The sequence below is a fragment of the Paralichthys olivaceus genome, chromosome 21, assembly GCF_024713975.1.
Source record: "Paralichthys olivaceus isolate ysfri-2021 chromosome 21, ASM2471397v2, whole genome shotgun sequence".
In the NCBI taxonomy this organism is placed as follows: Eukaryota; Metazoa; Chordata; class Actinopteri; order Pleuronectiformes; family Paralichthyidae; genus Paralichthys; species Paralichthys olivaceus.
The window spans coordinates 5,808,007-5,826,433 of record NC_091113.1 but is presented as its reverse complement, the minus strand read 5'-3'; the positions used below and the strand labels follow the sequence as shown (position 1 = coordinate 5,826,433).

Below are 18,427 nucleotides of genomic sequence, written 5' to 3'. Positions count from 1 at the left end.
TGCTACGAATGGGCAACCATTCAACTTGACATTATACATATATATATATAACTCTCAGAGGTTAGCTCTTGGTTTTCATATTGTTTCCCATCTTTCATTCCAGTTGCTTTCTGTCGCTCCTCCTGGTGGCAGCGGTTGTGTGGAAGATCAAACAGACCTGCTGGGCGTCACGGCGGAGAGAAGTAAGTCTATCAATCATCTTCTGCTCACACGTGAGATTTAGCCTTTTATTTGATGGTCAAAGGTGAAGAGGTAACCAGGAAGCAAGGTTGTCGGTTCTAATCGTGGACACTGCAGCTAACCATGGTTATTGGTTATCTATATGCTTTAACTGCACCAGGACCAATGTTTTTAAATGACAACCAAAGATGTTACCGAGTTTGCAGCTGGGGCCTCAAAGCAAACAGACATTTGAGTCCCCATCCTCACAGATTGGAAAGACAAAGATCAGATGAGATCAACTGGCATCTGATCTTTAATAAGTGCAGGGGAGAAGCTGAGTTATATGGAAAATGTATATATCTGCTGTTTGAGTCTTTGAGTTTAAACTTTAAAACCATCTAGATATGGTTGTTGATCACTCAGATGCATCAATTCGGCTGATGATGTCGCGCTATCCAAACATCATCATCATCAGCAGCAGCGTTCAGAGAGGGTTTGTATCTGCTAACTGTAAACACTCCTCGAGAAGTGTGAAGTCTTAGGATGTGAGGATTTATTCAATCAGTAATAACGTGAATATTGTTGAAAGTAAAGATGATAATACAGATGAATTGTGGGATTTAATTAAGTAGACTCAGAGGGGAAGGATAGACTGACGCAAGTAGAGATACCGTGAATGACGGGTGGGGGGTGGGGGGTGTAGAGGGAAACATTAGTATTCAGTGATGGTGTGAAAGATGGGGCTGAGAAAAGAAGACGAGGATGAATAAGGGTGAATGATGGGATGATTGGCAGTGGAAATTAAAGAAGAGGGTGAGAAAGATGCTGTGCAGGAAATTGAGGAGTGGAGAAAACGTATGCAAATTCACCTGACTGCCCTCAACCCAAACTGTTCGGGTTCATCTCTGCGCAGTGAATCCCATATTCTGCTAGATGCCGCGTGATACCTCAGAGCGGGAAGTTTCATCTGGTGCACATCCAGCCTTATGACCTGCAGTTTACTCATATAGCTCCCAGAATTTATGCTCCCTTTGGGGATGACATTGATAATCATTGCATGTGAATTTTATAACCTCTAATTGATATATGAAAATAAACAAGAATGATAGCTACCACGAACTGACTCGCGCCTATCCACAGAATTAAAGTCAATAAAAATTAATGCAGACAGATGGGCTCATGTCATTAAAATTCTGCTCACTTTTTTGTGTCTGCTCTTGCCGTCCCTGTCGTCTGTTTGTCTCTGTCCTTCGAATGGAAATAAATAAATAGTCAAATGAAAACCCCCCATCTCATATTTTCAGGTGACTGAAGAGTTTTTCTCACAGGCTTAAAAAAAGGCATTTTTTTCCACTTCACATGAAAAATGTGAAAGCTTTGTTTTCAGGTCAATCCCTCTATGAATTATTCACCCAATTAATACTTAATATATACAGAGGGGTCCAAAAGCTAATGTGATTGTATTATCATTATATTTTAATTTGTATTCAGCCTTGGTGATTATTAATGATTATTATTTTAATAAAATATTTCTTACTGAAAGTAATTGAACCCTGTTTAACACAGATCTCCACTCCCTGTCCATCCTTTGTTTTAATATTCTCACACAAAAGATGAATTTCTTTATTTCAAGTATATTTCCTGTTTATTTCCTGTGGCATTTTCAGGTGCCCTACTTAAAAGGAAACGTCATAAAGAGGAGCTGTGTGTTTGTAACCTTTTCCTGAAAGCTCTTAACAGCCTCGAGGGCGTTTTTCTGTGCTGTTGTGGGCACCCCAGCTTTGTCGTGTTTCAGTAGAATGATCTGTTCTGGTCATTACTCAACGTGTTGAGTAATAAACAAACCAGTAAGTTGCTTAGTTACTTCTGCTCCTCTGATCAGAGTGAATGGCTGTAGATAGGGTACATGTTGGAGGATCTAGAGAACCTTAGGCACTGAAGCAAAAAGCTAAATCACAGTTAAATAACAGATTCACCTTCATACACACCAGACTATATCCAGATCGTATATATAGATTGAACAGTGTTGAAGAGAATAATTCACCCTGTTTAACACCATGTGGTTGGTTTTAGTAATATCTGAGTGTTAATCGCTACAAGGTCGAACAAAAAATTGTCCACAATCAGATATTTATCATGTTGACGTAGGCCTGTTTAAAAAAATACATATTTATAACGCCAGTTAGGAGAAGGCTTGCAAGTATATACTACCTTCTATAATCATTTCTTATTGCACATTGCTGAGCTTCAAAAGTTACAAAAATCCAGTGAATAACTTTTCCATTATCAGTGTCTGGCAGGTGCAGACAGCATCAAGGCTTCTGAACAAAAATGACCAGATCTTCTGTCTGTAACACCGGCTGCTCAAAACATAATTGCAAGCAAATCCATCTACATGTCCTACAAAAGCCTCCATTTGTTTTATTCAAAAGATACTGGACATTAAATATATTTCAGTTTAATTATCAGTACTTATCTTGAGCCTGTGCATGGTGCTGCTGTAAACAACAACTAACTGCACTTACTGTCAATAAAATGATAAAAGATGTACGAATTTATCAATATATGGAAGAGTCCCTATTTCTAATTGTTTTTCATTTATGGTTTGGACACAGTTAGTCTTACAGAGATGCAGCATGACTTGAGCTTCCACATTTGGACCTAAACACTGTCTTTTCTCTTCCGCTGTGCTTTTAAGATAACATTTTATTATGTTTTGATTAGCTAAATTAATCAAGTGTAATGTTATTTCACATAAAGAATTTGCTCACCAAATAAGAGATGGATGGATTTGGGCTGGGGGCCATCTCATACTCACAAGCTCCCACGTGACGTGAGGACATGGAGTGAAAGAGTCTTAATGAGGACAATAATAAGACACTGATCCAGCCAAGTTCCATATGGATACTGATTCATTGATGAATCTTTTTTTCTTGGTGTGAAATCTGTGTTTTCATTATTGGTTGGTAGTTGAAAGGACACAGTTCCAAAGGTGCGGCTTATGTGTTTGACTCACTTTGGCCAAGAACAGGTGAGGATCCTTGGATCCTGAGTGGTGGCCACTGCGATGAAAACGGCTAAATGCCACAGAGGAAGATGAGGTCTGACCTCTCGGAAATACCTGTGGGGGAAGCGGGAGGGAGGGGGCGCTGACATTTCGCATGACGGCAACACAGAGATATTTTACACACAAACACGTGGGCGTATCTAATTCTCTCTTTTTATCTCTCACACACTCGTACAAACACACCCAGAGGCACACCTCGTACACTCTGACCATTGTGTTGAGTGCTGATGTTTTACTGGCACTCTGAAAGCACTTGAAAATGTTATTGAGCAATGGTTTCCACAAAAAGCACAAACCTTAACCCTTCATCTGTTTATTAAAAGCTATCGTTAGCCCATGGAGGTTGTCCTGGGAGTGATGCTGGTTAAAAGCATTGGCCAGTTCGTAACCGATGACTTAAACCTGCCTGCTGTGTTAGAGAAGGATAAAATAGTGATGGGTGCAAAGGCTCTCTTGTGTTGTCCATAATGGAAAGTTAATGGCTCTATGGAGGGAAACAATGTTTCATCACTTTGGTCCACACTGAAATAGCTGCAATGACAACAATTACATTTTATTCCAACATTCATGGTCCCCAGAGGGTGAATCTTAGAGGATGCATCCTCAAGAGTAACACACCCATGTTGGTTAAAAGGTGCAGTCAGTAATTTATATATATTCCAATGTCATTCATATTTGTGTTTCAGCCTCCTCTGCTTCTGACAGCTACTCTCTCTCTTCTCCTTATCTCAATAATCCCCTCTCTTTTAGGAGAGCTTGAATTTCTACTTTGTTCAAATCTTTGCACCGATTAAAAAAAAAAAAAAAAAAAGGAACGCATCGATAACCACGTACTTCTCACGTGTCCCTCTTCGGACTTAGCGTAGTCTCACACCCTGCTCGTTCCTCTTAAAAGCCCAATCAAGAGTCATTGATCGCTATAATAAGATTATCCTTCTCTTAAGCCCCTGGTCACCTTGATTGTCCCTTGTTCATTTTAAAGTTTGGACTCTAATAGTTTCCACTAAAGTTACAGATAATAAAGCGTAACTGTGATTAGAGGTTCATATCAGGTTATAGTTTACCCTTGGAAGATGTCTCGCTAATGAGTAAAGCAGAATTATGGAAATCCGACAAGGTAACTTTAATGAATATTTTATTTTAGAATTAACTCTCATTAATAATATGTATGAGTCAAAGTCTTCAGTGAGTTCTTGGTGTTTCAGCTCACACAGAACCACTCGACCGTACTAACGTCATCAACATTTAATACCTGCCACTTGTCATTTTTCACCTTTGCCTTTAAGGATACAATTTTATTTTTCATTTTCTTAAATTTGGATTTATTTCTATTCTGCCGCACAGCGCCTTTAGGTGCAGGCAGTGATCTTTGAAAAGGACAAAGTGACCTGCTTAGGTGTGGAATATGCTCAGAGGCAGGACGACACCTGGCTTTTTTATAGAATCCGATGAAGGGAACAAAATGCTGTATTCAGAGGACAGATAATTCATGCGCTCACTTGCCAAATTAATCAAGTTGCAAAGCAATACTCGGCATGCCCGGCCTTATCACAACTGTGAATAGCTCCAGCTTGTATTCTTGACAAAATCAGTCCGTCATTGTAGAAACGTTAATTGGTTTTACAGAGTTCCCTCTTGCCTTTTGTCGTTAACTTAGTATTCATTTCTAGAATCTCTCTGGTATTATACTGGCTCTTTTGATGAGTGTATTCCCAGAACATTTTAGATGCATGTGCAGGACACGTAGCAAACTACTAGTTTTCCCCGGGTGTGCTTCATGCTCCCTCCTTATGCTTTGTTGCTTTAAATGAATTCTGCAACATGATAAATAACTTAACTGCAATCTGACATTTAGGATGTATGTTGTTGGATTCCAAGCTTTTGAGCTGGAAACTGTAATAAGCCTTGAGCTCGTTTTTTTTCCATTCTGCTTTTATCTTTTTGAAAAAGGGCAAAATTCTTCATTTTGACCTCTGGTGGCCCAGCAGCTTAAATCCATAGGTTTGGTGTTGCTGGTTTGATGTTTAATAGTAGAGATGTACAACAATCTGATGCTGGCCTTCAGATTTAAAGTTTAAAAATCTGAGCTGTGAAAAGAAAAATCAATCCAGTGATCAATCTCAATTTCTCTTTTGGCTTCGTAATTTTTTTTTTCTCCGTTAGGGAATGATTCAAAAAGAGTGACTCCTTAATAAAACATGAACTTTACTCTAAATTCACTCCCCATCAATTAACTCTGACAATACTTTATAAGGTGTCTTTTTGTTTTTTGTTATTTTTATTTCAGTCAGAAGGGGTTTGATTAAGAAAATTAAAAGATTATATTAAAAGATTATTTTCTTATTATTTTTACATATGCCCCTTGTTAAGTCTAAGCATGGAATAGTTTTTATGTTCCCAGGACCATATTTATTCCACTTCAGAGATGTGCAGAGGAAGAGCACGAGCCGGCCCATCGTGGCCCATCATCAAAACTGCTTGATGTGCTTAGTAATCTCAAGTACAATTAGATCTTAATGCAGAACACTTAAGCTCATCACAAATCCAATACCAATCAGGGATGTCCTTGTTGCTAAAATGGCGGCGTGTTCAGATATTGATCACACACCACGTTGCTGATGAAAGTGTGGCACAAGTTGTTTTACAATATTGATTGTTGGGGGATACGATGGAAGCTATTTTCTGCAGAAATGGTGTCACTCTCGGGCAGTAACCCAGCCGCAGCGTTTCTGTGCACGATCTTGAAGAGGCTGTTTGCGGTTCTCTCTGTGATAACAAACCGTAATCTATATGGAAATGATATTGATAATAAAGCACCTGTGTTTTTAGTGGTGATGGTTTTTTTTGTTGGATTCCATTCAAATCTATATTCTCAACTGGAAATCCTCATTTAATGTTGGGGCTCAGTGCTCAGTGTCAGGCACAAAATACTTTCAAGTCCTCAGGGCACTTGTGTGTGTTCTTTCAATGTTTCCTCAACAATATCTGCTATTGATTTTGAGCTTCATGTTGTAACAGCCCTGGGCCCGTGCCTGAACACAGTTTCTTTTTCAATCCTCCAATCTTTTCTCGCTCTTAAACCCCTTGAAGTATATAATAGAATGTTTCATGGCATTAAAGCCATATACTGCATCATTTATAATGGTTAGAATATTGATTACTGGTGCATTAATGGCTTCAACTGTGAGATATTTTTTGTTCATGATAATCTTTAGTAAGTAGTGACAGAACTGGCACACTGTAAACAACAATTTTTCCAAAGTATATTATTTTACAGAGTTGGATTAAATATATGAATTCAATATGCTGATAATACATACTATTAGTAAATCTATATGTGTTTTTATGCTATAATGTAAATATTCTACTGATAGACTGACTTACCTTATGTTCTTCATTTGTTTGGTGCTGAAATTCAAAATGTGTACTTTGGGTTTTTATACGTACGATGTGTATTACACATCAATGATGTTTATGATATTTATGTGTATATATTGCGTTAGAGCACATTTCCCAGCTTCTTTTCCATGTTAATCTATTATTTAATCAATCTCATTTGTCATCTGTGTTTGATATTATAGCAACTGATGAGAGAACGTCAGCAGATGGCCAGTCGTCCATTTGCCTCAGTGGCTGTTGCGCTGGATGCCAGAGGAGAACAAACGGAAGTGCTGCAGCCGGTGGTTGATGTGAGTCCTGCATGTGCAATAAACACGCACACGCACACGCGCACACGCACACACACACACACACACACACACACACACCGATGATCAAGTTCATGCCAATACAATAAATGCAGTGAATGTGTGGCTGCATTCCTTAAACATCTTGCAGGAGCTCTGCATGCTGATACTGTAAACATTTTAATGTTATAAGGTCCAAAACAACCAAAAACATTTGTCCACGTAACCTGGACAAACCCTCCTTATGACGTCTTTTCTCTGGGATCTGATACGAGCTACAGAACGTCATAGAGTTTTGTAGTGCTCCATAATTAGACCTCATTGTGCTGTGCTCATGCCCACCACTCGCAATATGTCAGCCTCTTGTCCACTCCGCACATCAATAAGAAATATCTCACGGTCCACTCCTCCCATGTCCCTCTCCTTTTGATATGAATTGTCCTCTGCAATCAAGGTCGCAGAATCACTGACAATTTTCAAGCGATGTTGAGAAAATTGACTTTCATGTGAAATATTGTCAAACCAAGATTTAGAAAAAATTTTAACTGGATTTTTTGTCTATATATCAATAGATGTTTATGATCCCTGCATGTCATGTATCGTTTCCATTTACCAAATTTACCCTTTTTGTTTATTTACTGGGAGTATAACTTATTATTTAATTCTCAAACCTTGCATGCTAACATGCGTCTGCACATAGGAATTATTTTGTAATGTCCTGTTGCCTCCTTCCATATAAACAGTTTTTTGTTTTGAAGACACATGGCAATAAGCACTGTCTGGGGCTGAATGCCACACGGGATAAAAGCTTAGTCCAAAGCAATATGAAGAGCTCCCTCCTCAGATTTGTTTCCTTAACCAGGGCCGGCTCTGTGTCACCTGCTGCGAAGTGAAATGGAATTACTGTGGCAACCAACAAGGAAGCACTACATTAGCTATTAGTGTAGCGCTGAGTGGGTCTCACTGTGCATTATGGTATTTTGAAGGGCAATGTAAAGGGAGAGAAACAATGCTTCTTAGATCTCTGAGTGCACTTCACAGAACTATTAAAGCAGTAATGTATAATCTGAATCTGAGTGGTGCTGGAAACCTGCTTTTTTTAATCGAGTAAATTGTTTATTGCAGTGGAACGTGTGTCCTTGTGTTATATGATTTATCCCAGTCGTCCCTTCCCGGCACAAAAAGGTGCATTAAGGTAGATACGTAGCATCCACTTGAGGGTCCTGCAGTGAAGAACCGTCCCAAGCTGTTTTAGAAACGATAACCGGAGAAAAACACATTTTCATCCTCCTGTTTCTCGACCCCTTTCAAGATGCAGAGTGAACCGTTGAGTGCTTGAGTTTCTCTTAGATGTCCGTGCAGCTTTTAAGGAAGTTACAGTCTAAGTGTTGCTGCAGCAAATACCTGAGAACTTTGTTGTTTTGGGAAGCAATTTACATGCCTGTGTCCAAAATGAATTTCACACATAATTGTCTGGCGAACGTTTTTCAGTAGCTGCTACTGCCGCACAACATGAGGTACATTGTACATTCAGTATAAACAAGCAGCTTTCCTGCCTCATTATAGCCTGAATGTATTTTAAAACATATTTCTACGATGACCTTCACCAAGCAGCTTATATTTATATGTTGCTTTGTTAATGATTTGCCAAACTTTCCAGTAGCTTCTAGCGGCAGATGAATCATTTAGTAATTCAATGTATTTGAAGCTCCCAAAAATATTTGCATTATTGGGATACACCAGAAAATATTTAATAGGGAAAAAGCACATAACCATTTTTTTTACACATATTTTGAAAATCCACATGGTTTGAAATGTGTAGATTCATATGTTGGACCACATGCAGCTCCATCACATGCCCTGGTGCCAGGCGAAGGTGAACCATATGATACGAGCCTTAATTCTCTTTTATAAAGGTTAATTGTTCAGCATCTGGCACCACTTGGCTGATGGAAGTGTTTGTTGGTGTCAAAGAGGACACTGACGCCATCACAGCTTTCCTATTAGTTTCACCAGCTCTGTTTATACAAGGTTTCTTACTTATTCTCTCACCAACATGTGAGCAGGCACAACAACTGCATGCATATTGGAAAAATGACGTTTGCTTGAAAACCTTACAGAAAGAGTTCCGAAGGTTTTTAAACCACACTAATAACTGATGAAGCACTCACAGGAGAACTAGAGGCAGAAGAGCTGCAGCACCAGAATTTCCCCTTGCACTCTCGCCAACACATGAAAACATTGAAGACCTTCCTCTGTGACTGTTCTGCCAGCGCTGCTCTCACTGCATTACTTAGTACCAGCTCTCTGTCACCAAATCTTTGCCGACCCTCCAGCTGGTCTGAGAAAAAACCACCACAGCTCTTCTGCCAATTGTCTCCATTTCTGTGTTGGTCGAAGCCCCCGGGCTGATGGACATTGCTTTTACTGACCAAGATGGCAGCAGTTGTTGGGCAGAGAGCCGGTCGGGCTCCAACACTGCACTGATGTCACAGCTGTCTCTATTCGCCATGGCTGGCATTCAACATATGGAACCACTAACAGACAGCGAGTATGATGGATGACACCTGTCAGCAGGGGGAAACGAAAGCAGATATCTTGTGTGTCTGTGTGTTGGTGTGTTCCTATGGGTGTGTGTGTGTATGCATATTTATTTGCTTCGAAGGTTATGAATGACCATCATACAGTCCTTCTGCTTGATTAATGCAGAACTGCAGGATGTGTAAACCGTCTTTGGAAGATATGACATGGACAGAAGAAATTAGCTCATGTGTTTGTTTTCCTCTGTGGTCTATGAATACTGTCTTCTCAGTGAGCGTGAAGGAAGAAGTTCCTTTAACTTTGCTGTCGTTTCCCTTTCACACAAACACAAATGTGTTGTGCATGTATTGATGTGACAGTAGTTTCGTGGTTCTGTGCAGCTCAAGAAAAGCAGAGCACGCAATGTAACAAGGTCATGTCATCTGGTCATGTCATTGAAAGTCACTACATCAAGGAAACATTATTTTCCACCAAGTTACCAGAAAAAACACAGCATTTCTAATGATGCTAAAAATATCAACTGTGTAAATGAGCCAGTTCCAGATTAACGGCGCTGATGGTGGTGATACTGTACAGTTTCTCCATTTTGTTTGGAACAGCTGCAGTGAATCATAGAAATGTAACTTACAGTGGAATCTGCTTTTCTCTGAAATCAGCAAAGGTTCAATTAGTTCCCTTTGCATGAAAGTAGCTCATATTCATTAGTAGAATCACTTGAATGGTCATGAAACGACTGTCAGTTTAATTTCCCTGTGTACAGTGTGTCGGCTGTAGTGCTTATGTCTCCGGGCAGATGCATGTGAGTATTGCTTCAAAGAGACAGGAGCTGAGACCAGAGTGACCAGCATGAGGAAAGTTTTCTCAACATTAGAGCATGAAGAAGATTTTAAACTAATAACAAATGATCCACCTGAGCAGAATATGTCTCCTGTATTTAAACTGTTTATATTCAGCACATCAAGGTTTAGTTTTTTCTGTTTCCACCACAGGAACAATACCACAAATTCCAGTTTTTAATCCAAATGTTCCTGATTCTCTCGGGTTTTAATGAATGTGCTCGTACGTCACTGTTTTCTCCCATTTCACTGCCTCTTTCATCTCCATTTTAGATTCAGGCATGACACAAAGGAGAAAAAAAAAAGTCAGTTCTATTCAGACATGTTATTATTCCCCAATTTCTCTCCCCTCTCCCGATCCATGCTGTGAAACCCTTGGCATTCATTATCAGGGTGACATGTTTTTCACGCTTGAGACGAGCAGTTGTGGCCATTAACTCCGAGGGTAGGTCATTGCCTCAACACGTGGGCTTGTCTGACAGGGGACACGCTCAAGTGTTTGTGTTGTGTGACCAATCAAATCATTTGTCTCTCGCGTCTTAAACGCAGCGACTCCGGCAGAAAATATCAGTGACCATTGTTCTGTCTGATCCAACGAAGGAAAAAAAAAAAAAAAAAGGAAAGGGAAATTCAACATCTCGAGTGGCGCTGCAGAAAACAACTCGAGGCTTTTCAAGTGGGACTGTGAGACGTCACATTGATTTAAGCTTGGTTGGTAAAGCAGAGGTACGACAACCAACAGGTCCTGGATCTTATACATATTGAGCCAATATAAATCTGAATAAATAGATTATCTTCTCCTCTTGACTCTCTTCCGTATAGAAGTGGTAAAGAGTTGGGTTTTCTTTCTCCGTCTCTTCTCAGGGTCTCCCTAAACCTGTTGCGATGGAGCCGTGCTCAGGAGGGAAAGCCGCTGTGTTGACCGTCCTCATGCGTCTGCCCTCTGGGACGTCAGACTTACCTCCACCAGGACAGTCAGGTGCAGTAAAGACAAACACTGTGGACACTTTGTTTTTCTTGTTGTGGCTGAAATGTTTAATTCCTTAGTGTAAATTAGAAGGAGGTGAAAATCACACGTAATGGTTCTGAATTTGGTGAGTTCAGAATAGAAGCGACTGTTTAAAGCCAATTGTAAAATTATGTGAATTGTTTTATACGACATCGGCAACTTTTGCAATTTCTGCCGACTTTTCTCAGTCCGAACATCTTTTTCCAACAACACAATTAGCGAAAGCAAAAAAAGTTCATTTGGGTGCAATGTTTTTAATTTCAATCATCTGGTGATAAGAAACCGACTCATGATTAATTTCAAATTCTCAAAACAAACAAAACAATATGTGTGTTTTTCACCACTTTCATATTTTGTTTTCTTTCCTCCTCTTCAGGAATCATCGTTGCCAGTGCGCTCATAGACATTTCACAGCAGAAACCCTCAGATTTTAAGGACAAGTCCCAGGCTCTGAAGAACAGGAAGGCCCTTCCTCCCGCACACCAAGGCACCTGCGTTTGAGACTCGACTCATCAATCCACCGGCTCCCTTTCTTATGCCATCTGAGGTCGCGTCGCACCAAACCCGCACAGTTCCCGCTGCTTGGAAACATTTTCCAGAGACGAGAGATGGCCACATGTAGAAGATTTCATCCAGCTGCTACCACTGAAGTCCCACGAGCACAACACTCGTTACCTTTTCTGCCCCTTTTACTCTGCTCTGCATATTTCAGCCTCATAAATCCTCCTCCAGCCTGTGTGACGTTCTCCTTCACCTCCTGGGCTCTAACTTCTCTCTGAGAGGGAACCCACCTGGTCGCACCATCGCAGATAGATTCATCGGGAGGGTCCGCACCTTGTGACGCTTCAGTCGTAAATGCTTTCGTGTCACCTCATTGTCCTTTTGCTCAGCATGAGGGAAAAGCAAATGTGTCTGCATTCGTTTGTTTAAAAGTCAAACTGATATCCCTCACACTGAGTTGGAAAAAAAATCAGAGGATTGAAAATAGTAGATTTCCAGAACACGCTGCCTATGAGGGGTTTTGTCTTATTTTTTCTTGCTTGCCAACAAGCTAAGGTGCTAAAGCATTTAATGACGAGTCTGACTCTTAACTCAGTTTTTTGCAGTATTGACTGAATCCATTCTGCCTTTCTGTGGGGAAAGCTATGTGCCATGACAAGACTCTTTTTTAAAACCACATGAAAGTGTTTTGACAACAGAGAGTGTTATGTCTCACCACGTTGTCAGCTCCCATCAACGATCTCTCTTTAAGCATTTGCCTGCACACACGTATCATCCACCCAGCTGAAGCGAAAGTCTGTATTTCCTGCGGAGGACGTGTACAAATGCTGCGGAGACACGAGACTGCAATCACCACGGGCGGCACGCGGGGGAGACAAATCGTCAAAGTAAAAGCATGGGAGACTCGAAGGAAAGTTGAATGTTACAGAAATGAAGAAGATTCATGACAGAATAACACTGACGTTCTGGTTCATTCTTTGCTGTAGTTTGTAATTGTGTCATTTGCTGTGCAACTCGGACATGAGCCTTTTGAACTTGCCTTTGGATTGATGTGGTTCTGAGGCCGTGCAGGGGAAAGACGTCTGCTTGACCTCAGCGGAGCGGGGACTTCATGCTCCTCGGGCTGTTTACTCGTCTGTTTTCTAATTTTCTTTTGAAGCTACGACTTTATTTCCACCTTTGAGTACATGGAGATGTGTTACCTTTTCTAATGCCTTGGCTTTCCATGAACTCCTTCTGGAGGGGGGGCATGTTGATCTGCAGAATTTTCAAAGCTGTCAACCATTTTTAGCCCGACCTCCATCCTGAGCTGTACAGTGTCTCGTTGGAACAAATGTGAGTCTTTGTCACTCCTGTCTCTTGAGAGTTCATGTGTTTGTCAGGTTTTTATGACAGATCGGGAAGAGAAGATCATTTATTTTAGGCCTTGTCCCCTGTTACTATTATATCGATGATAAATTGTAAGTCTTTTGCTACACTTGTGAAAAAAAAAAAAGCGTTTCTGTTGATATTTTTTTGTTTTGATATTTAACAGATTCCTGTGTAATAGCGCATTTAACTTGATTTTATTCTTGACTTCAACCAGTTGTTTTAATGTCGACTGTTACTTGCATCATGCATCTTTGAGGACTTAATGGGCATTGTCTTGCTTTTTGTTGTGGTCATTTTTGATACATTTCATGAGGATCGTACGCCAGCTAATGTGTTTTCATTTTGTGTTTTTTAGAGTAATCCTATAACAGTGTCATTACACAGGAATCAGGGTCTCACTGTACCGTGAATAAAAAAAAAAAAAGAAGATGAGAAACTGCATATCAGTAATCTTCAGTGTATTTTAAAGATGGACAAGATGCCAGAAAATAAAAAAAGACCTGAAAACCATTTGTTCTCTCGAGTCTTCTCACACATCAAGTGTTCATGGGACAGGGTTTGAATTCTAAGGTACGTTTCTTGTCTTTCCCTCTGCTCCCGTGTGCGTAAACATTTAATTTGTAATTGGTGGCGGGGGGGCTCGCATTTGAATGAGGATGCAAAGAGAAGGGATGCAGGCTGCCAAAGTGCTACTCTACATAATCCTCACTTACACACATTATATTCATTAGCTGCAGGCGCTCTCGGAGAAAAGCCACTCGTGTCCTAAAGCAGAGCTCTCCGTGTACTGCACTGATGGTTACAGCAACAAACCTTAAACCCATTTAGTGTCACTAAGTGTGAAGGTCACATGTATGTTTTGTTAATAAAGACCTCATATTTCATATTTCCCCTTCAGACCAGTTGTGTCAAACTGACATGTTGCTTTTAAATCTCTCCGGTTGCAGCAGGTTAGTTAATCTGTGCCCGTCCCCTCAGTTTGTTAAAAGTCGATCTGTACCTGCCCTGCGTGAACTTCCAGCACGCGTCAGATGGGAGGTGACAGGTGGTGTGAAACCGTCACCGTGCTCGTTGCTGCTCGGCTCTGACAGATCCGCTCCTGCTGCTTCGCTGACGTTGAGAAGAGACGCCGTGAGATGTTTTTAAAATTGGTGCCACGTGAGCATGAATACTCCCAAAAACCAAATCACTAGTTGCATCAGGAATGGTTAACAAAGGATTAAATAATTAAAACTCTGTTTTCCAATGTCTTCCAATGTCTAATATGAAAAACACAATAGATTTTCTGTTTGTGTAGCATTTCTTATTATAAATCATTATTAACTCATGATTTCAACATTGTGATGCATCTGCAACAGAGAAGTCATGCATGTGCATTATCAGAGCATCTTCCCTCCCAGAAATGAATTATGAAAGTTATTATATGATTATTTATTTTAAAATGTTTTTCTCCTCTGTGCATTAACGTCAGGGGGATTTTCCCGTCTTTGTTAAGCGTACAAGCTAATTCGGTTTCCTTGAAATGAATCAGATTGAGTAGGGGTGACTTTGACCTTGTCTTTTTTTGTGCGTAATTTGTCAGAAGGGGAAATTAATGAAGGAAGCAGGCGGCTCTACGTAAATAAATCTGCGTCACACACGATACAGCGAGTCTGATTACAGAAGGTGGCTCTGACTCAATCAGGATCATGGTTCATGATAGACGTGTGAATGGGATCAGTGTGACTATAGATTTTCCTCTTGGTCTCCACATCGCACAGAGATGGAGACTAATATGTCACTTTCAGTCATATAAATTACGGGGGGGGTCAGAAGACGTATCTGCCAAACCAGCCAGTATTGCAGTATTGGATTTTAGTTTTTCTCTGCTGGAAGTATTTGGACGACAGCGTAAACTGTAAATCAAACTGACCCGGCCTTAAACAACGGGAGATATTCATGTCAGTGGACTTAACATAGAAGGAAAAGAACCAGTGTGTTTGCCTCTGCCACCACATTGTGACCCATGAACTTCACATTTTGCAAAGCACTGTACCAATGTCCCAGGTTTATGGATTTTGATATCCAGGGAAACACAATAAGAAATCACCCTGATAACATTCGGGACGAGTGGTTGCTTTTCTGTCAGTAAAGGTCCTCATGAAAATAATAAAAAAACTTCCCCTGCTCAAAAAGTCAAAAACTTTCAAATCTCACACATTTTGCTTCAGTGTCAAAACTGAAAATGAAGCTGCAGAAATAACTTTACACATAAATTCCCAGTTCTCGAGGGCCCGGCTTCTCACGTTCACTCGGTTTGATAAGTTAGATGATTTGTTCCTAGTTTCTTTTTTTTCTAACTTTTGGGCTTCTGGTGAATTCACTTAGACTTAATAGCGCCCTGAAGATCCTGTAGAAATTAACACTTATTACAGCTTCTGTGTGTTGAATCTAAAAAAAAAACAAAAAAAAAAACAATTCCCCAGATTTTCGCCCCCGGCTCACACAGTAGACTTCATTAGGCAGTAAAGTGAGCTGCAGCACAGAAATAAAAATATATTCTAAATTTGTCATTTTTATCATGACACAGATTTATAACCATTCTTAAATAATGTAAAACATATAAAAAGAAACGATGGCCGCTTCATAGCTCATGTGTTGATATCTGCATTGATTGTCATGTGTTTCAGACACATGTGAACATCAAGATAACTCTGCACATATGAACTCTTACATCAACAGTTCTTAATGTTGTGTCGACGCTCTGTGAATTACACGCCACACTGGCAGCGTTGGGCAGCACACGTCGGTGTCTGGGCTCCTTCCACTTCTTGTTTGTTTGCCCGGGGACGTCTCACGATGCTGCTCTGGAGGATTTTACAGATGTGTCGGCATCTGCTGGTTATAAAATTCTTTTATGTTGGCACAGACATGAAAACGCACCGTTATGTGCAGGTACTTGGTTTTTCCTTCTGTGGCTGAGGTCATTCAGTCTTGGCGTCAGGAGTGTTGTGGCCTGGATGTTGTGTTGTGAGTCCAGTGTGTCGTCCTCCACTTAAAGGTCCAGTGTGTAAGATTTAGGTGAAAGGGAACTATTGGCAGAAATGTAATGTAGAATAATCCTCATGATGTTTTCACTAGTTCATTTCATCTAAATTGTATGAATTGTAGTTTTCTTTACTCCAGAAAAGACCCTTTATGTTCAAATACTTTATATTTACATCGAGGGGACCCTCTCTACGGAGGCCGCCATGTTCTTTAATTAATCCAGACTGAACAAACTAAACACTTTTTGAGTTTTTATGACAACTGAAGTTCACCACAGGTTCTTTTTCATGTTTGGAATCTTCACAATTCCTCACACTTGCACCTGTAACTGCTGAGGGTTACACATTTGTTGGGTCACTTCATATCATAAATCTCTTGTTGTGTGGATTTCATGGCTGCAAGACTGAATTTGCTTTGTTGGTGCAAAAGTATTCAATTAGTGATTAGACCACGAAGACACAGTCTCAGCTCCGGAGGCTGCAGGGGAGCGTGCAGACTTTGAAGATAAGTGGTGGTCAGTAATTTCTCTCATGTGGCGGAGTCATTACTTTGAGAACAGCTGGCGTCCGACTCTCACTTTCACCCCCGGTCGCCCTTTGTGGAGACGGCGCTCTCCATGGTGCTGAACACGGTTTTCTGCTTATTATTACTCAAAGACTGGAGTTCCTCAGAGACGGCTTCATTTGTGAAAAATGTCAAAACCTCTTTTTCATCACAGGTCGAGCGCATAAGACGTGGAATGATCAGTAAGTCCTCAGACAGAGCTTTTCAATGGTCACCAGCTCTTAAAAACTGCTATAAAACTATGTACAATACTTTATAACATGAACCACTTCCATCTAAATCCAAAAGTCTGTGAGTGTTCATCCCACTGTCGCCTCACGACTAGAAGGTTCTTGCTGTGAGTCCAGGTTCAGCCCGGAATCTTTGTCCCCCAGTCCACAGACATGCACATTGGGTTTGCATTCATTTTTACACTCTAAATTGACAAGAGGTGTTAATGGTTGTTTCTGTAAATCGTCTGGGATTGGCTCCAGCTCCAGGACCTTAAAAAGATAAGCATGATGGATGGATGTTAAAGATAAAGCAGTTTTTATTTTGATATCCTCCGCTTACATCAGAATGAACATATTTCATATTAACGGCATTTTGTGCTTTATATTATTTTCTATTCTGGATCATTTAAATGACGTCTCCTTTATAATGTCTCTGCTAAGTTGTACCATAAGACTTAATCAATTTTATCTCAACATAATCAGCTGATCAATATTGAGGGAGTATAATATTGATCAGTTTTTAATAGGGTGAAGTGAGTTCATTAATTGACTTTATTAGGACATTTGAATCCACATTTCTAAGCATCTTAACCTGAAAAATTACAGTTTTACTGTGTTACTAGATCATTTTTTTGCAAATGGCAGCAATAGAAAGTACTGATATGAAGAAGCAACAATATGTTTACAAGTCTGACTTAATTTCTTTACTTCAAATTCTTCTGCCGTATTATTTGTTCATTACTGTGGAGCCCTCGGATGATTGCAGCCTCACAGTCGATATGGTTTTCTGACCGTTTAAGAGCCGTGCACTGAAAGGTCATCTTTTCTCTGTTGTTTTTAATCCATCCAGGAATTTAAAAAGTTTTCAGCACCTTTCGTGTTTTCAGCTTATCATTATCTCTTATCTGTCGGCCTCGCTGTGGAGAAGATGTGAGGGGAAGCGTCTCAAAGAAACCGATGTCACGGAGTGTTTACTGACATTTGGACACAACAAAAGCAAAAAAAAAAAAAAAAAAAAGAAATTGAGAGAAAGCAATGAAGTGAAATTGCTGCTGCTCTCCTGGTTAATGGAAAAGATGAAATCCAAAGTGTTGAGGTGGAGTTGCTGAATGTAGCTGGAGAGGTCAAAGTTGCAGTAATTAGGCGTGACCCCTGCCAGGCAGAGCCGCTGTGATTGCTCTGTTTTATCAGGAGTCTCTTGTATCTATGAACGCACGGACCGGAGTCGAGCTGCTTTTATTGTTGTCTCGGAACGAGAAACAGTAAACCTGCAGAGCAACAATATTTATCATGGGTTTAATGACGACCATTCTCGCCTCGTAGCTTCAGTCGACTGAACGGCTCAATCGTAGCTTGACTAGATACCGCGGACATGTTTTGACATTGACTTAAACAAACAAGCACAAGGACACGGAACAAACAATAAGCTAAAAACAAAAAGTTAGGTAATA

General features: G+C 40.3%; 1 protein-coding gene across 1 annotated transcript in view; it reads left to right on the top strand.

Annotated features, from left to right (window-relative positions):
* Nucleotides 1-13,683, top strand: part of atrnl1b (attractin-like 1b) — a 49,359-nt gene extending 35,676 nt beyond the window's left edge. Inside the window, exons 26-29 of the mRNA XM_069517472.1 lie at nt 104-182; nt 6,811-6,918; nt 11,157-11,271; nt 11,678-13,683. Coding sequence (XP_069373573.1) covers nt 104-182; nt 6,811-6,918; nt 11,157-11,271; nt 11,678-11,802 — 427 coding nt within the window. The 3' untranslated portion in view covers nt 11,803-13,683. The remainder of the gene's footprint in view (nt 1-103; nt 183-6,810; nt 6,919-11,156; nt 11,272-11,677) is intronic.
* Nucleotides 13,684-18,427: the final 4,744 nt, after the last annotated feature.